This window comes from Boleophthalmus pectinirostris, unplaced genomic scaffold (genome assembly GCF_026225935.1).
Source record: "Boleophthalmus pectinirostris isolate CB_2022bp ecotype Guang Dong unplaced genomic scaffold, ASM2622593v1 HiC_scaffold_5, whole genome shotgun sequence".
NCBI classification, from domain to species: Eukaryota; Metazoa; Chordata; class Actinopteri; order Gobiiformes; family Gobiidae; genus Boleophthalmus; species Boleophthalmus pectinirostris.
This window is the reverse complement of record NW_026571404.1, coordinates 11,294,771-11,321,548: the sequence shown is the minus strand read 5'-3', so window position 1 is coordinate 11,321,548 and position 26,778 is coordinate 11,294,771. Positions and strand designations below refer to the sequence as shown.

The window sequence follows — 26,778 nt, the reverse complement described above, 5'->3', positions numbered from 1 at the left end:
GCTTAAGCTTTTCAGGTTCATTACATAATTACTAGGCTTAAATTAAAAGTTGATTAAAGTTGGTCATGACCTCTGTTGGCTCAAAAAAAAAAAAAAAAAAAAAAAAAAAAAAAAAGAATAAAATTTTCATGAACCCTATATTAACTATCACCTCATATCTGCTGGTCTAGAAAACATGGGATGTAAATTAAGCTCAAAATTATTATTGGGACGTAAATTAAGATCAAAATTATTATTGAACAAACTAAAATGTGACTAAAACATTTAAAAAAGACTACTCAAATTAAACAAGATATTATTGTTTTAAAGCAGGGGTCACCAAACTGTAGCTCAGGAGCTACCAGGAGCTCTCCACCCCCTTACAAGTAGCTCGCCAAGGGATTTCTGAATTATACATACTGTACTGAATAACTCAAATTCACTGATTAATTCATATTGATTAACTCAAAATGGATAATGGTTTTAGGTTTTAGAGGCATCTAACTGTACAACATCTAAGACTTGCCCTCTTATATCGACTCAATTTCTTGCGACCGACAAAATGAAAATCTCTCTGACATTTTCATTTTGTAAAGTAGCTCAACAGAAGTTGGAGATCCCAGTTTTAAAGAAACTGATACATTTGGGTAAAGTGAGTGCTTTCCCTTTTTGCCCAAATGAAAGGCGTTAACAGCTTGTTCAGTGGACGCTTCCTTTGCAACAAAAGGGACAAACAAATGTTGACTCACGGCAGACAGCCCAGCCAGTGTCCAGTGGGTTTGGGGGACAGACGGATGACTGCAGCCACTTTCTCTCGATTTAAGACAAAAACAAATGACACAGAGTTGAAATGTAATGGAAATATTGTCAAGGCAAAAACACTGTAAAGTAGTTTCAATTGTTAAATGTTAAATTGCACATTGTGTTTAATCAGAAGTAAATTGTTACTAAATGTTCATAAAGTAAAGTCTGTAATATCCAGTGGAAAGGTTTACTCTTTCTGTGCAGTGTGTGTTGAGTTTTTCTCATTTTCTCCATTCAGTGAAAACTTGAAGTTAAAATCCTACTTTTAATGCAAAAAGCTATATTTTTAGGATAAGGATTAGTTGATGTAATTAAGGCCCAGGTATGAATGCAAAAACACAATGTAGAGCTTCATTTATAAGTGTTGATTTAAAGGTGCACTATGCACCGTAATTTCCGCACTATAGGGCGCTCTGGATTATAAGGCGCACTTTCATTGAATGGTCTATTTTTGAACTTTTTTCACATATAAACCGCACCGGACTATAAGGCGCATTAAACGAAACACAACAGTTAGATAAGTCAGTCAAACTTTATTTAACGTGTTCACAATAACTCTCAACTTTGTTCAATTGTAACGCATAAAAAAATCCTGTCTGAGACGCTATATTGTTAGCGTATTCACAATAATTCTTAATTGTTCAAACAGTTGGGTGATTACGGCGTCCAGCACACCCACATCCCTCTCGTCATTATCCAAGTCAGTGTGGTTACTGTTCCCTGGCAGTTCAGTGATGATTCTGGTCTTGGTGAAAGCTCGGACCACAGTTCATACTGATCCTTAGTGCAGGCATCCACGATCCGTTGGCAGATCGTGGCGTAAGTCGCTCGGCGCTGTCTCCCTGTCTTGGTGAATGTGTGCTCACCTTCTCTCATTCACTGCTCCCACGCAGCTCGCACTTTAACTTTATAATAGTTTAAAGAGTTTAAAGTGGGTGTTGTAAGCGTGTCTCTTGACAGGTGCATTTTGATATTAAAAGGAATCACAGTATGTATTACTCTGCAATGCTCCTGACTACGGTAGTTTACTAAAGTCATTCTAAGACACCCAAATAAATTCATATATAAGGCACTCTAGATTATAAGACACGCAGTCTTTTTTGATTGAATTAAAGGCTTTTCAGTGCACCCTATAGTGAGGAAAATACGGTAATTTTTCACAAGGGTCCTGAAGTTGCCTGTCTCCATGGAGATGTTACTGATGTACCTGAAATGTTCCACAGTAAACTGATCTAGATGCTGCCATGGCCAAGTTTCATGTCAGAGTTGTTGAGAGGCGAGTCCATTCAGAGCAAGAATGCATGTTTTTTCAACAATAAAAACTGAAAAAATACAAGGTAGATAAATAAAGATACAAGTGGCAACAGTGAAGTTACATATAGTGCACCATTACCAAGATTAAGAGATGCTACAATCTTTCAACATGTCCTATAAATGGTAAACTAAACATTTGTATCTTAAAATGTCAGACATTTGGTCATGGAAATTCAGGAGGGAGAGGCCAAGTCATGTTTGAAACTCTAACAAAAATGTCATGTTCCTTCTACGTAATAAATAAAAATAAATCTTGACATGACACGCTTGACTCTGCATACAGTTATAATCTCCCATAGCCAAACACGCAGAGCTCCCTGGTGTTATCTCAGTCAGCGGAGCATTCCTGAGTCAAGGTCCTCTTCCAAAACACCAGAGGAGTCGAGACATGGAACAACTGAGTAATACTGAAGTTACAAGTATAATATATGCTGGGTTCAGATTACATAACGAGATTCTAGGTTGATATCACAACATTTTAAAGAGTTCATAGTTTTAAATTGAGTTAAGTGTCAGGTCAGAATACATTAGATTTGCTGTTTAACTGTTTGCAGATGTTTCGACCTTGTTTGTTGTTAATATTTTTGTAATTTCTAGGCCTATCCAGATTAAACAAAAACTGTCAAAGTCTTCCCTGTGAGCAGAAATAAACAGTGTTTTTGATTTATTTATTTTTTTCTCACAATAGTCTCAGAAAGTGGTGGCAATATTCAACCCTAAAGATGTGATTGTAGTTTGTTAAAAGAAATGTGAGCCATAAGAGAAAAATGGCAACGTAGTGGCCTCAGTCCACATCAAATAATGATTAACAGGTTTAACAACAGGTTTAGCACAAGTTTAGCTCAGGTTTATCTTAGGTTAAGCCCAGGTTTAGCTCAGGTTTTAGTCCAGGATTAGCCCACGTTTAGCCCACGTTTAGCCCACGTTTAGCACAGGTCTAGCACGGGTCTAGCACGGGTCTAGTCTACGTTTAGCTCAGGTTTAGCCCAGGTTTAGCCCAGGTTTAGCCCAGGTTTAGTCCAGGTTTAGCCCAGGTTTAATCCTGGTTTAGTTCAGGTTTAGTCAAGGTTTAGTCAAGGTTTAGTCCAGGTTTAGTCCAGGTTTAGTCCAGGTTTAGTCCAGGTTTAGTCCAGGTTTAGTCCAGGTTTAGCCCAGTACCAGTTAATCCTGGTTTAGTCCAGGTTTAGTCCAAGTCCAGACATGGTCTAGTCCTAGTCCAGTTCTTCTCAGATACTAGTATAAATTTAGCCAAGTTTTTTCTAATCCTGTCTTTCCTTCTTTAAATAAATTTAATCTTAGTTTCCTACAGCTATGCTTGTTCATGCCAATTCAGAAATAAACAATTTTAAGAAAAAAAAAACATGAAATTGGACAAGTGCTACACACACAAACACACACACACACACACGCGCACACACACACACACACACACAAATAGTACTTAAACAATTTATAACATACAGTCTGCAGCTACACCCCAGTTTGAGAAGCAGTGTCTCAGAGGAATGCATGAGGAGCACATTATCACAGGAGTTTTCTCTAAACACGACTGAGAGCACAGAGCCAGCTTCCAGATAATATTTGTTCATTTTTCAGCTGCTGGAATGTGAACTACGTGGCCTGGAAGCACAGATTTCCCATTTGTCTGAAAGAGACAACTCGCTCTCACACACAGATTCAGCCTATAGTTTTTCAAATGTTGAGACTGGTAACTATGGTGGAGGAATATCCATCACAGATGATAGTAATTACAACATTTGTGAACTCTACAAAGATGAAAATATTTATGTCATCCTCTGTCTGCTCTGGTTGGGAATTGTGTCTAGGGAAAGCTTACATCTGGTTTATTCTTAGTTGATTCTTACTTAATTTTCCTACACACAGAATTATCTTGACATTATTAAGACCATCTATTACAGGGTATCCCCAGGTTTGACTACCCCAAATTTAAGAATTTTTTAAAGACCTTTTTAAGACCACTTAAATGAAAATTAAGACCAACATCGCACACATTTTGCGGGTAAAAAACACCAGATCCATTTTCTAATAATAACATTACTCACTGCTTTAAATAACAAAAAATACTTGTATCATAAAATCTCATTCAGAACTCATTTATAATAGTATGCATTGGTTGTAAAACATTCTAACAAGACAAAGTAAATATTGTTTGCGCACAGTCCAAATTAGACTTAAATTTATGTTACATAATTTCACTTTTTTTTTTAAATTCCCTCCATTTAACATTGCACTGCAGCCTGGTTGAGTATACAAAAAATAGACTAATACAATTTAAAACCTTTGTGAAAAAAATAAGACTTGGACAACATAATTTAAGACTTTTTAAGGCCTTAATTTAGACCTTTTTAAAACTTTTAAGACCCCATGGCTGCCCTGTATTAGACCTAGTTTTGTCCAGGTCTACTCTTCAAGGTTAGGGGTCCATTATTTGTGTTAATTTTCAAAAAACATACACAGTATTTCCTAAGTTTATAATAACCAACTCAAATTTAGACATGCAGTAGTTCCATTCCAGTTTAGTAATAACATAAGCCAATCTCCTAGTAAACCATATTTCTTTCAGCACCGATATCTTAACAATACCTAGTCCTGGTGCGGTGCTGGTTGGTTCCAGAAGGAGTCACATACACACAGCCAAACCAATAACATGGCATTTGTGTTGGCCACCTGCACAAACAGCACAGGACCCACAGGAGCGAGGTTTAGTCTACAGGTGTTGTGTCTGGAGATTATTATAGGCCTATTCTTGGAGGCGGCCGCGCTTCAGAGAAAGAGAACCAGGTTTATCAGAGAGTGAGGAGCAGGTGGGTGACCCCTGGATGTGATAGTGTGTTCTCCGAGGCGTGTTTTCAAAGGGAACATATTACACCATTTTTGATGCATCCTCATAAATCATTGTGTTTTTTTTTTATTCACACGTGTCACACAAATCCTGCATATTCAGGCAGAGTTCTTCTCTCTAACAGAAAACAATCCATCTTGTTTTGTCAAGTGCTCCACTCACTTTCACTCGAATCATTTGGATAATTTCAGCTCTGGAATTGCAAGTCTCGATAGGTTTTATAGGAATGTCAAAATGAATCATAATTATTCGGACACAGGGAGAACATGTAAACTCAAAAACCCCAAAACCTTCTAGCACTGACTCCGCAGCACTAACCATTGTGCCACCACAGATTGCCACAAAAACACCCCCACAATAAAAAACAGAGCGTGGCACTCACCTGATGATGAAGGGGGTGAAGGGGGCCAGTCCCAGAGGAGATGAGGAGCCGTCCATGGGGGAGGGATAGAGCCGACTCAGTACCAGGAGCAGCAGGAACAGGCTGGGGTGGAGCTTCACCTGACCACTGTCACTGGAAAGAGACAGAAAACAAAACAGGTTCATATGCAGGTTCATATTTGGACAGCATTTTTTCACAAGAATCACGGGATAAGCAATGGTCAGTGTGTTTTGTCCTGTTATAAATGAGTGTCATGTCTGCATACTGTCCTCTCCTACTGTCCTTGAACTCAGCACTTCTCCTGCTCTGATCTGATTAGAACCAAATGAGTCAGTGGAAAGAGCTCTTCTCTGCCAGAGGTTTCACATTTGGCTCGGACATTTTCTCAGGAAGCAGATGAGATCATTTAGATAATTAGAAGAAAGCCCCGAACCCTCATATAAGCATCAAAGCCCTTCAGTGTACAGCGAATGTATGGATGGACACAAAAAGCTTTCAAATAACTCATCTTCACTGTGTACCATGAATAAAACATGGCAATTTATACCACGTCATTCATCATTAATACGCCAACAAGCTAAATATAATAATCATGATCTACTTGATGTACAGTGTAACTTTTCTTCCACTTCCTTGTCTCTATGCAGACAAATACTTCAAAGACGTCAATTTACGAGTCACATCTGGGCAAGGGGGGTAAGTAATGAATTACATTTACTCACATTACTGTAAGTGAGTAGTTTTTATAAGTAGTTTTTGAAATAGGTAATTTTACTTTTACTTAAGTACATTTTGACCCAAGTATTTTACTTCATTACATTGAAACCCACTCTCGTTACTGTAAAATCTGATGGACAAAAAAAAGTGAGGTTTGTTGTTCACAGCGAAGAGAGCACGGATTAATGCTACAAACTTTGAAAATCAAGAGTCAGTTTACAGTCTAATGCTGTAGTGTCCAGTGGGTAGAATATTCTGTAGGGCACTGCACTTTTTCATTTCTTATATCAGCAGTCGGTGTGAAATGTGTGCAACATTTTCGTTTTGCGTACTTTGATTTCGGTTTAATTAGTGCCTCCACTCAATTTCATTTCGCTCCAGAGACTAGGTCAGGAATCAGAATGCAATAGACGGTTTGCAAGAATCCTGGAAGTGCAAGTTCGGGCACCAGCCAATCAGTGAAAAGCCATATATTCTGTGTTGGCAACGATTCCCAAGATCAGGGAACAGAGAATGTTTGGTGAATTTTATCAAGGGGAAGAAGTTATTGCCCTTCTTCCTAGAGGATTTGGGAAAAGCTTAATATACCAGTTAGCCCCATTAGTGGTGTATTACATACGTGACGACCAAATAGCAGCGATGCTTCTTGAGAGCATATCGGAGCCAAAGTACCAGCCTACCGTCGAGCAAATGATTTCTAATACTGCGAGGTCAGACAGTTTACATGAAGTGAAACCAGCTGATGAATCAGGCTAGTGAGTTGGAATATATAATTCAGAATTTAGTAACTTTTAAATTTGTTTAATTTGATAAATGTGTTATGCAGCTAAAGAAAGAGCTCAGTGTTAGTGTTAGTGAGCTCAGTTGTCTTTTAAAATGTACAAAGTTTGCACTGTATCACCTAAAAGTTGATTAAAACAACTTATGCTGGATTTGATTTTTCATCTAATCCATCTTTTATTTTCATCTTTTCACATCAAATAATTGAAAAATAAAGTACGTTTTTACTTTTACTCAAGTAGATTATTAGATGGTTACTTTTACTTGAGTAGGAATTAAGCATATTAAGATACTTTTACTTAATAGCAATTTTTCAGCACTTTTTCCACCTCTGCTTCTGGGAACAAGTAAGTCCGTTCACAGTGAGAAAGCACAAGCAAAATATGAACAATAAAAACACTTACACTGAAGCATTAACATCTACATGGAGACAAGCTGGCGGCAGACAAACCGTACAGAAAAGTTACATAGTGCAACTTTAATCATGCATGGTCCCGAGTTTCAGTACCAAACATGCATCTCCACGTAAAGCAAACAATAAAGAACATACAAAGCAAGTGTTGTAGAGGGTTTGCCATGTCTGCAGATATTCGCTGTTTTCGTTAGATTTGGCAAACTTTTGATGACCTAATTTCAAAGTTACAGAGTAAATCGTTGTGTTTAATAGCTCTTTGGACAAGCGGCAATAGAAAAATCACCACCAATAAACTTCCTCCATTCCTTCCTTCCTTATATGAACAAAACAGTTGGATATTGGATATTGGATAATGGTGGGAAAGTTGGTTCTTGACACAGTTCTCGCCTGCAGTTGTTTGAGCGTATAAAGTGTGTGTCACAGTCATGAGGATCTCATCAAGCAAACAGAACAACAGCCCCCTGCGAAAACAACTTGTGCTTTTCATTACTTTGTTCAGAACACAGAGAGAGAAGGGGTGGAGAAAGAGGGAGGGGGAAGAGGAAAAGAGAGAGGAGGGAGGGAGAGAAAGAGAGGGTAAGAGATGAGATGTGTCTTTCAGTGCTTTGTTTAATATACAGAAAGGAGGGGGAGAAAAAATGAGGGCAAGAGAGAGAAGGAAGGGGTGACAGAGAGAGAAGAGGGAGGAGAGAGAAAGAAAGAAAGTGAGAAAGAATGGGGAAGAGGAAAGAGGAGAGGAAGAGAGGGGAAAGAGGAAAGAGAGAGCAATCTGTGCATCATTTGTTCATTCATTTTTCAAAATAAAACCAAAAATAAGAAAATGAAAAAAAAACAAAAACTATTTTCTTCATTATTTGTCTCCAAAACCAAAAATGAAAAAATGGATAACGATTTTATTTTTTTTTTTTTCCCAGTTTTCGATTTTGTGTTTAAATTAATCGTTGAAAAAACACATAACGGGCATTTCCCATTTCAGTGACTTAACCTGTGATGCCAGAGTTTTGCGCCGCATACAGACTGAACCAGGACTAAACCAGGTCCAGGACCAGATCGGAACCAGACCCAGACCAGACCAGGACTGAGACCAGTACTGAGAGCGGGAACAGGACCAGGACTGAGAGCGGGGCTGAGATCGGGACCAGACCAGGATCAAACTAGGATTAAGACCAGGACTGACACTGGGACCAGACCAGGACTAAAAACAGTTTAGTCCTGGTTCAGTCTGTATGCAGCGCAAAAGTCTGGCATCGCAGTTTAAGTCATGGAAACGGGAAACAGCCGTTATCCATTTTTTTTCTCCATTATTCAAAATTGAAAACTGAAAAAAAATAAAAAATAAAAAATCGTTACCCGTGTATTAAGTTTGGTTTTGGAGACAAATAATGAAGAAAATTGTTGCTTTTTCATTTTCTTATTTTTGGATTTATATTGAAAAATGAATGAACGAAGGCTGGACTTGTTTGAGCTCTCATGGATTGAGAGCAGGGAGAGATGGAGCAAGAAGAAAGGAAGTAAGAGAGGAGAGATAGAGAGGAGGACAGGGAGAGAAGAGGAAGGAGAGAGAAAGAAAGTGAGAAATAATGGGGAAGAGGAAAGAGAGGAGAGGGGAAAGAGAAAGAAATATACAGAGCACCAAGAAAGGGAGTAAGAGAGGAGAGATAGAGATGGTGGGGCAGAGAGAGAAGAAGGAGGAAAGAGAAAGTGTAAAAGAATTGGGGAAGAGGAAAGAGAGGAGGAGAGGGAAAAGAGAGGAGAGGGAGCAAAAAGAAAGGGAGTAAGCCAGAAGACATAGAGAAAGGGGCAGAGATACAAGAGGGAGGAGAGAGAAAGAAAGTGAGAAATAATGGAGAGGAAAGAGAGGAGAAAGAGAGAAGGGAAAGACGGCGCAAGAAGAAAAGGAGTAAGAGAGGAGAGATGGGGCAGAAAGGTCAGAAAAGAGGAGAGAGGGAAAATGAGAGAATATCAACATTTCAAACCCTACAAACAATCACTTTAATGACGTACTAATGGAATCAAATTAAGGTTGAATTAGAAATTAATTGACACGGGTTAACTAAACAAAACAAAACAAAACAAAAAAACAGGAACAATGCAAGACTTAAGCAGGGCAAGGTGTTACAGACTAGGTCAAAATCAGGACAAATCTAATATAACAAGGCCTAAACTAGGACATGACCATGACAAAACAACAACAAAACAATTTGAGAACTCAATTTGGTCTAAATCACTCAAAATTAGATAAACCAAAACTGGTGCTGCCAACTTGCTTGCTTGTCCCTACGGGGATGTTATAGCTTTGTCTAGAATGCTCGACAATATGACAGTAAATGAATCCTATCTCCATGGAAACAAGCAGATGACTCCACCGGTTCAGATCTGTGGAGAGGCGAAACCACTCACAGCGAGAAAGCACATTTTTTAAGGCATTTTAAAGCAACAAAAACATCTGTAACTGAATAAATGTAATATAAAGTTGATTGATGCTAAGGAACAGTTTAGGCAAAGATGTTGGACTCCCCCACCCCACCAATAAAGTTACATAATGCACCTTTAAAATCCATTAACAAAAGAACTAAACCGGCTACAAACCAGAACTCAAATCTTAAAGGTCACACATTACGCAAAAGAGCTTTAAGCCATGTTAGAATGTTTTAACCTCCTCCAAAACATCCTTTGAGTTGTGTCTTGCTTCATTCTCACATTTGAGTAACCTTTTATTATTAGTCTGTCTACATTTCCAAAGCTCAAAATGCTCTGTTCCACTTTGTGATGTCATGTAGTCGTATATTTCCAAGTTAACAACTACTTTTTTACATTTTATTCAGTAAAGATAGGCAATTCCAGGGCTGAAATTATCCAAACTAGTGAAGATGGATACACTTTAAAAACACACTGGAGCCCTTCTTGTATTTCCACATGACATCACAAGGTGCAACAGTGTTTTCTGTTTGAGAGAAGTACTCAAAACACAACATAGGGTATGTTAGTGATGAGTAGGGGTGTGCAAAAACATTGAAATATCAACATATTGTATCGATATCATGAGCTGCTGTATTGATATATCGCCTAGAGTATTTTTTTGGTATATTTTACGAAATTATTTTGTTACAGCGCTACAGTTTTGTTGCTTGTTTAAAGGAAGGAAACTCGTTAATGCGACACATTTGTGTTTCATATTAACTTTGCACAAGAGGTGGTTTAACAAAGACTTTTATCACAGCCATGATTTAGACATTATTTTTTATTGAACTGTATCGAATCGATTTGAAATATATCATATCAAATCAAAAGCACACTGTATCGAGGTATGTATCGTATCGGCACCCAACCCTTGTGATGAGGAAACATTATAGCACAGGTGTCAAACATAAGGCCCGGGGGCTGGATCCGGCCCTCCAAGACCTTTAATCTGGCCCTCGGCTGATTTTCTACTAAAATATTTTAATTATATTTTCTATTAAAGTATTGGTAATTTTCTGCACTGCTTATCATAGCAGCGTCTCCAGTGCCCCTGTACGTGGCCCCTCCCACCAGAGCAGCACAAATGAAGACTTGGCTCTTTCCAAACGCTCTTAAAGGACGATCATTTTGACTGTTGACCGTGACACCCTCATCAGAAAAATGTCAAAAATGAGAAAAGTGGAGCCGAGTGCAGGATTTTCCAAGAAAAAAAATGACTTATTCCTATTTGCATACAAGTTACTGTTAAAACTTTGTGTTGAAATTGCATTTTTCTTAAAGTTTCAGGTTGTTCATAATGTCATAATATTTTGTAAAAGAAAGAGTTCATCAAATAAAAAAGATTTCTGTAATAGATTTGCTTTTCTCTTTACAAATATTTAAACTTATTGCTATTTTTGGGGTATATATGCCATGAGTTTTCTGATCCGGCCCCTTTAGGATCAAAGTAGGTTGGATACGGCCCCCGGACCAAAATGAGTTTGACACCCCTGCATTATAGCATAGATAAGAATTTAGAATAACATCATTTGGTTCCTTTAACTATGGGACACCTAAAATCTAACAAAATTGAAACATATACTGCAATAAAGTACAACTAGAAATCCCCAGTTTGAGAACCTTCGTCTCCTGGGAGGCATTCAGATCATGGGGGAGACAAGAATTGTAATAGGGGACCAATTAGTGAGTGTTTTAATGTGTTTAGTGTCACAGTTCAGGGGAGCATAGCGGGCAGGAAGTGATGTCATACGCCTCGACCAAAACAGAGCAGAATTACAAACACATTGGACCGCAGTGGGACACAGCTGCAGCTCAGCGTTTGACAGGATGAAGACAAGACGGGGAGTCATTTCATCAGTGTTCAAATTAAATATTTCCGGAGAGCAATTTTCTAGACCTTCTCAAAATATTATTAGTCATGATTACTTGCAGCTAAAATAAGAATGAAGGAAATAAAACGGCTCATAAAAGGTCAACGAGAAGATAGGATAGCAAAGCAGCTGACAACAGTGGTGGGTGAGGATGTATGTATGATTTTAGTTTTAAATTCCATTAATATGACCTAGATGTGCACGAGGAAGACATATATAGCTTTTACTGATAAATGTACTGTATTTTTCGAACTATAAGACACACTTAAAATCTCTTAATTTTCCAAAAAATATGGTTAGTGCACCTTATGTATTTATTCTGGTTGTGTTTACTGACCTTGAACCGATTTTATGTGGTACACGGCGCTCAAAAAACTGTCAGAATGTTTTAGTACGACTTTGGTAAACTATGAAGCCGCACCGCTTGTCAGATTGTTGAAGCATTATGGCTATTGTAGTCAGGAGCCTTGCAGAGTTTGACAGAAGCTGACCGCATCAGGGCACAAGGAGCGCAAGAGCTGTTTTTTCAGAGCTTATAGTTTATGCAAATGAGCCATGTGGTTTTAAGTTTTGTTTCTGTAAAATGTAAACAAATGTCCGGAAAGCTGCATTAACACATTATTGCTCAATGTATATTTGAGTCGTCCTCGTAGGAAATAAAAAAATCAAACTTAAATTATCCACCCACATTCACATTCGTAATACACATTCACCAAGACAGGGAGGCGACACCGGGCGAATTACACCACGATCTGCCAATGGATTGCGGCCGCCTGGCCTAAGGGATCAGTCCCAAGTGTAGTCCTTTTGTTTTGCTTACTGCACCTTATAATCCGGTGTGCCTTAGACGAGAGAATTCAACATTATTGATATTGCGCCTTACAATTTGGTGACCCTTATAGTCCGAAAAACACGGTAATTGCAATGCTGTAATGAAAGATTGGACATGACAGCCAAGGCATTTACGTTATAATTTCATGTTTTGGCTCGCAATATTATCTAATTAGACAGCTGAATGACTTTCACATGACTCTCTCATTTTAGTTGTCAGTTTCAATGCTGAAATCCAGTTGGTTTAAACCTAAAATGCCCCTCTCTGATCTGAATGGTCACTACCCAAACCCCAGCACCTGCAGCCATTAACCAGTGCCTTTGCTGCTGCAGTATATGTTGTATTTCTTTATATTACAATAAAGAAAACTTGAATGTGTCCTGTATATGTAGGTTAAATCATTGGCAATACAGCATTAGTTATGACTGCAATAGTTTATTTTTAAAACTGTAAGGCTACATATAATTCCTTTAAGCATTCATTTTTAACATACTATTAAGAGTTAGAAAAATCCTCCAAGCATATTTTATTGTAGCCCTGATATAACAACTCTTATAAAGCCTTTTTGTTAAGTACTTTGACTGGAGTTTAATGATTGATGGACAATATTTTCAAAGTATGAGTAACAATACCAGGTCTTACTCTACTATATATTCCATTATTCGGTCACAACTAGCTACGATTTCTGAGGAGAAATCCATGACAATAACAACTTAGGCATGGTTTGGGAAGTGTCTTGCTTCAAGGCAACATAACAATATGAACTAGCTCAGTTGCGCACTTTAGAAATTATGTCACATTAGACAAACAAACCAGCACATGGAACGTATTCTACATGTAAACACTCTAAAACCAAAAAAATGTGTTTGGGAAAAAAACAAAACGCTTAAACATTTGTCTAAGAAGGTATCCCATAAAGCTTTGCAATGTGATGTCATTATCTATTTTTACCAACTGTGAAAAGCTCTGTTGGGATTCAAACTGAAAACTGAACTAGATACAGGTAACTGTAAAAAAATAAGTTCTTGAAAGTTCCTACGATCACATTCTGTCCATACATTTCAGAAGCACTAGAAGAATATAAGTTTGCATACATTTCCAAAGACATAAGTTTCAGACCATTAACATTAATTGCCTCATAACTTCTCCAAAACACCAATTCCTCAGCGTAGACGGACACAGATGAAAATGAATATGCATTAAATCCAAACATTAGTAACAGTGCTAAATTTAGCCGACAGATATTAAGCTGCGAAGCCAGACTGAGGGGCCCTATATATACTGTAACTCCACATCTAAAATGAATGACTAGTTTTGTTTCGTTCACTGAAGAATGTGCATGTAATAAAGGAGTGTTTGGCTTGGAGCAGGAGTCAGAGGCAGATAAGGCCGTGGTCTGTGAGAGTAGATTAATGTGGGGCCATCACCTGAAATAGCTTTTGGAGATAAGTCTGCAACGGTCAGATATGAATCAAAACGCCACATAAAAAGAAACAAACTGTAGCCTATTAGAGCAGGTCTGGGATTTCATTGAAGGCAATTTAACACTGAGGACAAGCTGGTTATTTAACAAAGCCAACAGAAATAAACCTATAACGCAGTTAGTGGGTTTGTCCTATCTATCCCACTGCAAGATGAGACACAATTACACTTATCTACTGCAGACTGGATTTCTAAAATGTGTTTTTAAGATTACAGAAGTTATACCCCGACTGTAATGAGGACAATTTGCTTTAGAAATCTCACTACCTAAACCCCAGCACCTGCAACCATTAATCAGAGCCTCTTCTTGCTGCAGTATATGTTGTCCATATACTCAGAAAGAGAAAAACTTTTATGTGTCTTCTATGCAACTTAAGGCACTGGCGAATACAGATGGGTATCATTAAGAAGTTGCTGATACGATACATACCTCGATACGTAGGCCACGATACGATACATATCTCAAGACAAGCTGATATATTTCAAATCAATTCGATATGCTTCAATAAAATAAAGGCTAAATCATGGCTGTGATACTAAAAGTATTTGTGCAAAGTTCTATTATGAAACTTTTAATTTTACTTGTAATCCTCAAAACGGTGAAAATTCGTCATGGTTCATGTTTTATAGTTGTTGTTTTTGCTTATTTTGGTGTAGCTTTTGTAGCCTTTAATGAGTTTTATTTTGTTATTTGTCCTGTCTGCTCCTAGTTTTGAATTTTACTTTCTGTCTGTTGATTGTTTGCAAATGTGTTTCACCTGTATCTGTGTGCATTTATACCCTGTGTTCTTTGTTGGTCTGTTGTCATTGTCAGTGTCTTGTGTTGTCTTGTCATGGCAGTTTAGTTTAGATTTTTGGATCTTTCTTTGTTTGTTATTAAAGAACTTTAACAGCAGTCCTGCATTTTTGGTCCTCCCTCTGTTTCTACGTGACAAAAAGGTCAAATGTGTCGCAGAAATTAGTTTCCTTCCTCTGAAAACAAGCAACCAAACTATAGCGCTGTAACAAAATTATTTAGTAAAATATACCAAAAAATACTCTTGGTGATATATCGATACAGCAGCTCACAATATCAATACTATATCATGACATTAAACGACACGATATATCGATATTTTGATATTTTTGCACACCCCTACTGGCAAACAAGGTTCAGCTGTGATTGTAGAAGCTTTTAAAGTGTAAATGAAGGCTACATGCATGTCCTTAAATTAAATCTTAACATCAAACTTGTCTAGGGCCAGTTATGAGATGTGAGTATGTTTGACAGGCAGAGGAAAATATAAAAGTAATTATTTTAGTTAAAGCTACCATCTGTAAATCTGTTGTTTTTTTAGGCTGTGGTCTGTGGTCTTTAACTCAGGGCTACAACTTGCTGGCTTAGTTTTAAAACTTTGATTACGTTTCAAATTGCATCTTAAATTCTGGTACGTTTTAAATGATGATTCACGCCAATATTGCATAAACTATAAAGAGTACAATACAAAACCAAAAAGTCTTATAATTGTTGAAATAAACCTCCTAAAACTGAATAATTGAAGATGCAAGAATACATTTTCAAATATTCAGGATCAAGATGGTGAGTAATTCCTCTGTGCAATGAACATAACAAAAAACACACTCATGCATAAGAAGATCTCGAGTGATGCATTTTATCGCCGGGACAAAAACAAGTACTGAGCCCCTTCTGTTCCAAATTAGGGAGCAGATCATGTTGTGTGATGTCTTTTAATGAGCATGCTCAAATTAATTTACCATCTAAACAGTGGACTGTAGTCTTAAACAAAAGCGCAAAACAAACAGGATTAATCCAGATTTAAATGAGGGCTGAACCAATTTTAAACCAAGACTATATCTAAGTGTGGTGTGGCCCAAAAGTAAGGACTAACCCAGGACTAAATGCCATCTAAACTAGGTCTATACCAGGTTTAACAAAAGTAAGGTCTAAACAAGGACTAAACCTGGGACTAAAGCAGAATTTCACCAGGTGATACCCATGAGTCACTAAGTTTAAACAAGAACTAAATAAGGACTAAAGCAGGACTAAGTCTGTGCTGAGAGTTGAAGTAATTCATGCCTTTTTATGAACAAGCATTTTCAATTCCCATGGATTTTTTTTTTTTCTTTCCAAAACTGCTCCCAATATTCACTTTGTTTTGATGTTCTATTGGTTTAAACCAGGAACAATCCAGGACTGAAACAGGTCTAAACCAAGACTAAACAAGGAGTCAAGTCAAGGGACAAGGAGTCAAGACTATCCCAGGTCTAAAGTCTTGAGTTAGTTTTGTGTGAACTTGGCCTAAACCAGGATTACACCAGGACTAAACCAGGATTAAACCAGGACTAAACCAGCACTAAACCAGGACTAAACCAGGATTAAACCAGGGCTAACCCAGGACTGAACCAGGACTGAACCAGAAGGACTAAACCATGACTAAACCAGGGCTAAACAAGGACTAAACCAGAATTAAACCAGGGCTAAACCAGGACTGAAACAGGACTAAACCAGGACTAAACCAGGACTGAACCAGCACTAAACCAGGACTAAACCATGACTAAACAAGGGCTAAACCAGGACTAAACCATGACTAAACAAGGGCTAAACCAGGACTAAACCATGACTAAACCAGGACTAAACCATGACTAAACCAGGACTAAACCATGACTAAACCAGGACTAAACCAGGGCTAAACCAGGACTAAACCATGACTAAACAAGGGCTAAACCAGGACTAAACCATGACTAAACAAGGGCTAAACCAGGACTAAACCATGACTAAACCATGACTAAACCAGGACTAAACCATGACTAAACCAGGACTAAACCAGGGCTAAACCAGGACTAAACCAAGTCTAACACCAGTCTAAACCCGCGCTGAGAGATGATATTGTTTGATGTCTTAAAATGAGCATACTACATTTGTTTTCGACATCAAATAAACTGCTGGTCCTGCACACTTTGTTTTGCAGCCATATTTGTTTACAAGATCTTGTTGCAAATGACACATTATTCTGTATACACACTGGCCTAACAAAATGGAACACACTATACTTTACGCAACAAGATTGTCGAAAACCACTAAGTGTCTCGGCCTGGTTTGGCTGTGGTTGTTGTGTTTGGGTGGCTGAGCTGGTGGGACGTCCGACAGCCCAGAACTGAATCCGTGGGAAATTTGTGAATGTTTTAACAAGGGTCAGAAAGTAGAGAGGGGGAGATTGTGAAAGAGTCTGTATAAAAGTGCAGCTATTAATTGGATCCACATTAAGATAAGAGGTTTTGGGAGCTGACGGAGCTTTTAAGACGGGAGTATGAACCGAACAGAGAGAGATAAGGCCAATGAACCTCCGAGGACTCAACTCCCCACTGTAAACCGTCCAGCGCTGTACTCAGCTGTTCATGCCTCAATAACAAGCTGAGGGATGTCACAAATGAACTGTTTTTAGCTGTATTTTAAACTAGAAGACTTCTTTATTAATACATCGTCGTTAATATCAGTAAGGAGTATGTTGCATTATCGTTACTAAATGTTTTAACGATGCAATGTTGACAGTTTATATTTTACCAGTGTGTTTGGCTTTGGTTGCAAACATCTTAAAATGGAGCTGGAGGACAGGTCTGAAATCTACGACAGAATTTGAATCGGCTGTTCTGCTGTCACACATCACATATATTTTGTTACGGTTACGGTTAACATGCCTGTAATTACTGGAAATCTCCACATGAAACAAAAAACTGGAAGAAGTTCAGTGTCTTCTCTGTCGGAGTAAATAAACAAAAGTGAGATCATTCAAACACAAAAGCCTCAGAAAGTGGTGCCATTAGTCAACCCCATACTTGTAATTGTTTTCAGTTGAGAGGAAGATTAATAGGGCAAGTTTGGGAAGCCAGTCCACAACAAATAATGATGGGGTTCAACATATGTGGATCATAATTTTGGATGTGACTAGTTATATAAGACCCCTGCCTTTAAATTATGACAAACAAACAAAAAAATAAATAATAATAAAATGTGAACCTGAAGGCAATCTATAGCTTCTTCAGCATTTCTTGCAACTTTGCGCTGGCTTCCTGTTAATTTCAGAATTGATTTTAAGATTTTATTGTTTGTTTTTAAAGCCGAGGGCCAGCTCCAGTTCGTGGTGCCTAAGACAAAACTTAAAACCAGGAGGGACAGGGCCTTCTCTGTGGTCGGCCCCAAACTCTGAAACACTTCTGCCCCTCCAGGTCCGAACAGCCCTGACAGTGGAGTGTTTTAAGTCTCGTCTTAAAACACACTTTTATTCTCTGGTTTTTAACACCGCGTGAGCTGTGTGGTCCTCTGTGTCTTTTATTTGATTTAGTAGTAGAAGTAGTAGTAGTTAGTAGTAGTAGTAGTTAGTAGTTAGTAGTAGTTAGTAGTAGTTAGTAGTAGTAGTAGTAGTAGTAGTTAGTAGTAGTAAGTAGTAAGTAGTAAGTAGTAGTAGTAGTAGTAGTAGTAGTAGTAGTAGTAGTAAGTAGTAGTAGTAGTAGTAGTAGTAGTAGTAGTAGTAGTAGTTGTAGTAGTAGTAGTAGTTGTAGTAGTTGTAGTAGTTGTAGTTGTAGTTGTTGTAGTTGTTGTTGTTGTTGTAGTTGTTGTAGTTGTTGTTGTAGTTGTTGTTGTTGTAGTTGTTGTTGTTGTAGTTGTTGTAGTTTGTAGTTGTTGTTGTAGTTGTTGTGTTGTTGTAGTTGTTGTTGTAGTTGTTGTTGTTGTTGTTGTAGTTGTTGTAGTGTAGTTGTTGTAGTTGTAGTTGTAGTTGTAGTTGTTGTTGTTGTTGTTGTTGTTGTTGTTGTTGTTGTTGTTGTTGTTGTTGTTGTTGTTGTTGTTGTTGTTGTTGTTGTTGTTGTTGTTGTTGTTGTTGTTGTTGTTGTTGTTGTTGTTGTTTGTTGTTGTTGTTGTTGTATTTTTTATTTAGGATTAGTATGATTAAATCTGAGCATTTATTTTATCTTTACATTATTACTGTTGTTATTAGTGTGTATTTCTGCAGCACTTTGAAAACTGTTTGTGAAATGAGCTACAGAAATAAAGTGGACTGGATTGGATTGACGTCCACTTTTACAATTATTCAAAGTCTCACCCATAGACTGTATAAAAGAGTGGACTAAGGGACTGTGACGTCACCAATAGCGCTGGGCTCCACTCACTTGGAGGAAGGCTCTGTCTTAGGAATATAATGTTTTTAATGGACAAAATAGTGAAATAAAAACACCAGCATCATGTAGAGCGGGTTAATACGAACATACAGGGAGTTAAAGAGAGATAAATCCGTGTATCATTCGTTTTTCAATATAAAACCAAAAATAATAAAATGAAAAAAACAACTGTTTTCTTCATTATTTGTCTCCAAAACCAAAATGAAAACATGGGTAGCGATTCGATTTTTGAGTTTTCGATTTTGTGTTTAAATGAATAATGGAAAAAAGTGATAATGGCCGTTTCCCGTTAATGTGATTTAAACTGTGACGCCGGACTTTTGCGCCACATACGGACTGAACCAGGACTAAACCAGGACTAAAACATTTTCAGTCCTGGTCTGGTGCCAGTCTCAGTCCCGGTCTCAGTCCCGGTCTCAGTCTCAGTCCCAGTCTCAGTCCCAGTCTCAGTCCCAGTCTCAGTCCCAGTCTCAGTTTTGGTCTGGTCCTGGTCTGGTCCGGTCTCAGTCTCGGTCTGGTCCCGGTCTCAGTCCCAGTCTAAGTCCTGGTCTGGTCCCGGACCTGGTTTAGTTGTGGTTCAGTCCATATTGCGGCACAAAAATCCGGCATCGCTTTTTAAGTCACAGATACGGGAAACAGCCGTTCATTTAAACACAAAATCGTTATCTGCTTTTTCATTTTGGTTTTGGAGACAAATAATGAAGAACACAGTTGTTTTTTTGTTTTCTTATTTTTGGTTTTATTTTGAAAAATGAATGATATACAAATTGTGATAATATTCCAACGTTAAGCAATGGGAGAAAGTGTCAGTAGGAGCCGTAAGAGCCGCATACAAACTTCCTATTCAGAACACGACGGTTAGTGCATTAGCTCTGTCCATTTATATAAATACAGTCTGTGGTCTCACTCCTACAATTCAAATGGTGCGTATATATTCACTTTTAAGAAGGGAGTCTTCCAACATCCAAACAAAAACTTTATCAACGTTTAACTCAACAAGTACGTCACATGTACAAGTTTTAAACGGGTGACGTGCGGCAGTGCAGCTGGTCCGCTCTCAAACACACTGATACAGAGGGGAGTTGTACCATTAAGTCAAACACAAGCGTGAACGGTGACGGGGCAGACTGTTTATATGAGCTCACCTCTCCACTGTGGCTGCTGCCTCCTCCAGCTGAGTCAAGAGGAACGGGTACAGAGCAGGGAAACGCGTGAAGAACTCCCGACCAGTCATCCTGAACAGAAAGACAATAACAAAGACATAAATAATATGGTAGAGTTGTTACAATGCTAAAATTTCAAACTCTATTGCGATACTAAGGAATAGATAATAAGCAATACTGATTCTGATATTGCAATGGTAATAAAAAAAACACTATTTGGAAAGTAGAATGTGATTTTCAAGATTATAATAGTACTTTCTTTTACATTACCACATGGTTTTAGATCTGCAAAATGCCTGGAAAATTCAGTTGTCCAGGTATATGTGATTTTATACTTGTTCTGATGCAGCTCAAGATCATTCAAAAGCTATTCAGGGAAGGTTAACTTCTATCCTGTTTACTTTTTTAAGTTTTGATACTGGTTTTAGTATTGATTAGTAGGGATGTAACAATAACCAAAATATTAACCAAACCAAAATTAAGAGTTATGGTTTAGCAGTAGCTAAAAAAAAAAGACACAGAACTACATAGACCATGATCCTTTGCTCCATTTTGGCGTAGACTACATGAAGAAATAACAGTTTTAAGCACTTTTAAGTCTTAGTTCTTTGGATTAAGTCTTGTCAAGGTATTTTAAGAGGAAAAAGTAGCATTTTAACAGTTTTGTTTGCCTCCACAAATTATCTCAATAAATATCGTACGGACAGAGATTTGGATATCGTTACATCCCTAATCGTGAGCCTCCCCACCATATCGTGAGCTTTTCCATGATATCGCAATAAATATCGTACCGTGAGGTTCAATATCGTATCGTGAGACTTGGATATCGTTACATCCTTTTTGATTAATATGTGATTTAATGTAATGCACACAAAATCATACTGTCTTGTACCAATAGCAGAAGCAAATATGAGATGGGTTTTATCAAGCAAATTTGGTCCAGTCTTATGACACTACATGATTAACAATTTTAATATTTTCACAAACACAGCACACTATAAGAATTTCAAGGCAAAGTCATTCTGTAATAGTAATAAAAGTGGATAAAAAAAGTGGAATACAAACTAAATAGCGTAGAAATATTGTGTTCCGGCAGCATGAGACTTTTTTAACACATGAATTGGCAACCACAGAGTCCAGAACTTTAAAGTAAACAACAAAAGTAACACAATTTTGAAGTAAAATTAGATAGAAAAAGTGCCAAAACAATGTGAAAATGTCTACTATATTAAAATTACAGGATGCTGCCTACAACCAAATGTTTAATCTTTGAATATCTCCATCAACATGTAAGAAAAGTATGTCCAGTGACCCCTTTTTTCAGTCACATAACATAGTTGAACTTGCTGTATTTATCCAATTACACGTGTAAATCCAGGTAGTGAGTTTGTTTAGCTTTTTAGTAATTTTTTGGCCAGGCAGTGGAGTTAATTTATATGTTAATTTTGGTTCAACTCATCAGTTCATATACATAATTCTGCTTTCTATTCCACATAATTGTTTATTTTACCGGTTTCACAAGTCAGCAATTGTCGCCAAAGAACATTTCCTATGATATGTTGTGTATGAATGCAAAGTGGTCCAAATAATCTGAAACATGTGTCTATAATGAAATGCAAAGACATGAACGTTCCAATACAAATTCATTACATAAGTCATGCAGAACAGGGAACATTTTAATTGCTACTTTCCATGATGCAAATGGCACAAGGTTTAAACACATAACAGAGGATTTCACAAGACTCAGGAAGTTATTTCAGTAATTATTGTAATTATTGCAACAATGATTTCAAGATTTCCACAACTGTTTGTCTTTGGCACAGTGTAATGCTGAATGGGCAATATAATCATGCTATTTTAGGACTTCTGAAGCTGGCCTGGATTAGCCACCTCAGGGATAATTGTCACTGTGTGTGGTGCCGTATGGGAACCTGCCTACACTTTCCACAATCTGAATCATTTTCTCTTTAAACACCAACACAGTCGAGCCAAAGGCAAACAATCAATATGTTATTATAGTATAGACTGTCAGCTTTAATATGAGGAGGTAGAAACAAATGTGGCGTTTACGGTTCAGAATGAATGGTGATTTGAAACAATGTACTCCCATTGTCACAAAGAATGAATGAATGAAGAATGTTGGTAATTGGATGTAGGGCTGTGAGTGATACACAAAAAATATGAGAACTGGAAACAGCCTCGCTACAGATCTGGAGATGGAGGGATGGGAAGGGTGGGTCAGATGGAGGGGACACGTTTCTCTACAGGGACAAGAAAGTGTATCGCAATCAGTGGTGTAGTGAGGATTTTTTAAATGGTGGTACGTGATTCGTGTTTCGTGACAGGAGGATTAAACCAGGGCTGAACCAGGTCTAAACCAGGTCTAAATTAGGAGGATTAAACCAGGACTGAACCATAGACTGAACCAGGAATACAGCAGAACTAAACTAAGACTTGAGGACTACACCAGGACTCAACCAGGAGGATTAAACCAGGACTGAACCGGGACTGAATAGGACTAAACTAGGACTAAACCAAAACTGAAACAGGACTGAACCAGAACTAAACCAGGTCTAAATCCGGACTAAACCAGATCTGAACCAGGACTGAAACAGGACTAAACCAGGACTAAACCGGGACTGAACCAGGACTACAACAGGACTAAACCAGGACTGAAACAGGACTAAACCAGGACTAAGCCAGGACTAAACTAGGACTAAACCAAAACTGAAACAGGACTGAACCAGAACTAAACCAGGTCTAAATCCGGACTAAACCAGATCTGAACCAGGACTGAAACAGGACTAAACCGGGACTGAACCAGGACTGACTCAGGACTACAACGGGACTAAACCGGGACTGAAACAGGACTACAACAGGACTACAATAGGACTAAACCGGGACTACAACAGGACTAAACCGGGACTACAACAGGACTAAACCGGGACTGAAACAGGACTAAACCAGAAATAAACCAGAAATGAACCAGATCTAAACCAGAACTGAACCAGGTCTAAACCAGAACTGAACCAGATCTAAACCAGGACTGAACCAGGACTAAACCAGGACTAAACCAGGACTAAGCCAGGACTGAACCAGGACTAAACCAGGACTAGACCTATCTATATTTTATATTTGTTTTTTTATATATATCGTGTTAGGAGAAGTGGATGGATGGCGTTCCACTGCATACCACACCCACTACACCCCTGACCGCAACTTTAACTTAAAAAAAAAAAAAAAAAAAAAAAAAAAACATAGTTAATTGCAACGTTAAGAAAGTTTGTCAACATTTAATTGTACATAAAAAAATAAATAAATAAAAAACATGGTGTGATTGTCCATGATTTAACTTACACATGTTATAGAACTATACTACAGTATTTTTTATTTTTCAACAGTATGGACTTGAAACTGAATTTATATTTATATTTAGTTTTCAATTTACTTTTTTAAGATCCAGTATTACACTATTTTCTGATCTGTTGTAATTCTGCTTCCTCACCAAAAACACAGCTGGAGATACGTTTTGTTTCATTCACAAATGTTCGATACACAAATCCTGCATATCTTGGCCAAAATATTCTCAAACATGTAGTAATACAAGAATTGCTCCACTGTGTTTTTAAACTCCACACACCTTCACTGGAATCATTTGGATCATTTCAGCTCTGGAACTGCCAATCTCCACTGAACAAAAGGTAACAACATTCTAACATACCTTACAGTTCATAAGTGTAAATTTTGCAGAGCACCTTTAACAAATTACTTTTTGACAACTAATAAAACGTTTCATGATGTGTTGAAATTATAACTGCGCGTAATACATTACACATTTTAATTGGCGCAGCACAGTAAAGACCTATGCTTGACACCAAATGATGTAATATTTGCACAGTGAGATACAAGCAGATCTGAGTATTACAAACTATATCCTTCAAAACCGCATTTATTTCTGTATTTATAAAGAGAAGTGCGATGAAGTGTCAAATGTGTGATACTGCCGATATTAAACGCTGCCAATTTTGCTGATTTAAGTTAAAACACATGGTGACTCCTAATTCATGTTTAAGATTGGGGAATAGTTTTGGATACCAGTGGTTTGTCAAGAGTTTAAATTTGATTTTCTTTCCCTGACTGCCGAATGAGACTCTTGGCCTGTCCCTTAAACTGTACAATCAGAAACAAGTGAAGGAGATGGAGGAGATAGAGAAAGAGGGGAAAGAGAGAGGGGGTAATTGTGCATCCGAGATAAGGATGTGGTCTTGAGCCAACTTGTCTCAACAAATCAATCCTTGTTTTTGCTGCAACAAACAAACACTCTCATACACTGTGCATGTGCTCCCATCTCGTGAGTTTATGCCTTTCTCCCAAAGACGTACTGTACAAAATTTGTCAAAAAAATGTTAAATTTCATATCTAACGCTAGCGGTTTCCAGATCTTTTGACCACCATACAATCCACTGGCTTAATGCATGTTTTATTTACGCATACTGGGGTCTATTGAGAGTGTCCTGAAGGAAGAGCTGTGAGCTTCCGAGTGATCCGCAGACACAAGACAGAATCAGGATCAAATCACTGCTGACATTTAGAGCGCTCAAAAAGCCACAAAGTCAAACTAATACAGAGGACAAGGACAACAACACGCTGTTCTGACGCAGGACTGAAATAAATGGGAAAAGTCTGATGATCGCTGTAATAATAATGGCTGTAATGTAAATCAATTTTAGAGCAAAGACTTCAACTTCAAGCTGTATTTTAACTGCGGCTGTAGTCGACTAAAGAAATAATTGGACAACTAAAGAGATGCCCTGTTGAACCTTTGTCGATAAAAAAGGGCGTGACAAAAACAAATCAAAACTGTTATGATCTCATCGTGTATCTGAGCCAAACCACACTCACAAGACTACAATTGAATGGGAGTTTATACGAAACAACTGTTTAAACAAGAAAGTAAAAAGAATGCTGTATTTATGCAATATGTGAAAAGGTAGCTCAACTCCCAAATCATCAAATAACACTCCATGTATTCTCCCATCTGCTGTTGTCTCATATAAATCCTTTAACTCTAAATTAAACAATTAATCAACTAATACATGCTTTGACCGATGAAGACAACATTGACCGATTAATTCACTAAACAACTTAAGGACTACATTGAATTTCCTTTGGTATCAGTTAAGTTACAATAATATCGTGGGTTGTCACAATATATTTAATTACAAGTTCCTTTGCTTAAATGCATGGTTTTATAGTAGCAACAGCTTATAAACATTGGGAACTACATATCCCATGATTCATTTCAGTGCAGACAACATGAAGAAATATGGTTTTATTTGAATTCTTGAGATTATGATGGTAATAATTCACACCAAAATCTTGTCAAAGGTATTTTAATAGCTAAAAAGTGTGCCATCTACAATTATATCAGCCTCTTCAAAATATCGCAATAAATATCGTACCGTGAGATGCATATCGGGATAATATCGTACCGTAAGATTTGGATATTGTTACATCATTACCTAATATCTACATACAACTACCAAAATCAGTACAACACATATTATAAAATATACTGAAGCTGAACAGCAAAATCCCCGAAATAAAATGGCAATAAGTACAATGACCAGAAAGTTTTTTAGAGCAGTGATTCTTAACCATAGGGTCGGGGCCCAAAGTAGGGCTGGGACCACCTCCATGGGGGCTCCAGAATCAGTACAATATAATGCATTTAATATGAGGACAGGGCCACATGTTACTTTGTTCAGAAAAAGTTGGGCTCAAAGATTGAAAAGGTTAAGAACCCCTGTTTTAGAGCATCTAAAAGAAATCTATGCAGTGCCAATACATAAATGAATGGAGAGAATAACAGAATGGCACGGAGGGCTGGTCAGGATTTGCCACCTGGGTTACATTAGGCACAGGGAGAACACGCAAACACCACACAGAATGGCCTCATATAGTGTGAAAATCAAACCCAAGATGTGTTTGCTGTGGCGTGAACGACTAACCACTGCGCCACATGGTTGTTTATTGTCTTCAGAGTATAATAAATGTCATATGTTAGACAGAAGGACAGAAGGCATCCATGGTTCATCTTTTCATAATTGGTGATTGGCGTGTGCAAAAATATTGAAATATCAATATATCATATTGTTTAATGTGATGGGCTGCTGTATCGATATATTGCCAAAAGTATTTTTTGATATATTTTACTAAATTATTTTGTTACAGGGCTACAGTTTTGTTGCTTGTTTGGAGGAAGGAAAGTCATTTATGCGACACATTTGACATTTTCAGGGTATCCCCAGGTTTGACTATCCCAAACTTAAGACTTTTTAAAGAACTTTTTAAGACCACTAAAATTAAAATTAAGACCAACATTGCACCCATTATGCGGGTGAAAAACACCAGATCCAATTCTAATAATAAGCATTACTCACTGCTTTAAATAACAAAAAATACTTTAATAAAATCTCATTCAGAACTAATTTATAGTAGTATGCATTGCTTGTAAAATGGCCAAAAAAATCATTCATGACAT

The 26,778-nt window shown here is 37.7% G+C and overlaps 1 protein-coding gene across 1 annotated transcript in view; it reads right to left on the bottom strand.

Moving 5' to 3' along the window:
• thada (THADA armadillo repeat containing) overlaps positions 1-26,778 on the bottom strand; it is a 220,901-nt gene that overhangs the window by 142,527 nt on the left and 51,596 nt on the right. Inside the window, 2 exon segments of the mRNA XM_055162731.1 lie at positions 5,343-5,474; positions 20,217-20,306. Of these exon segments, the coding sequence (XP_055018706.1) occupies positions 5,343-5,474; positions 20,217-20,306 (222 nt within the window).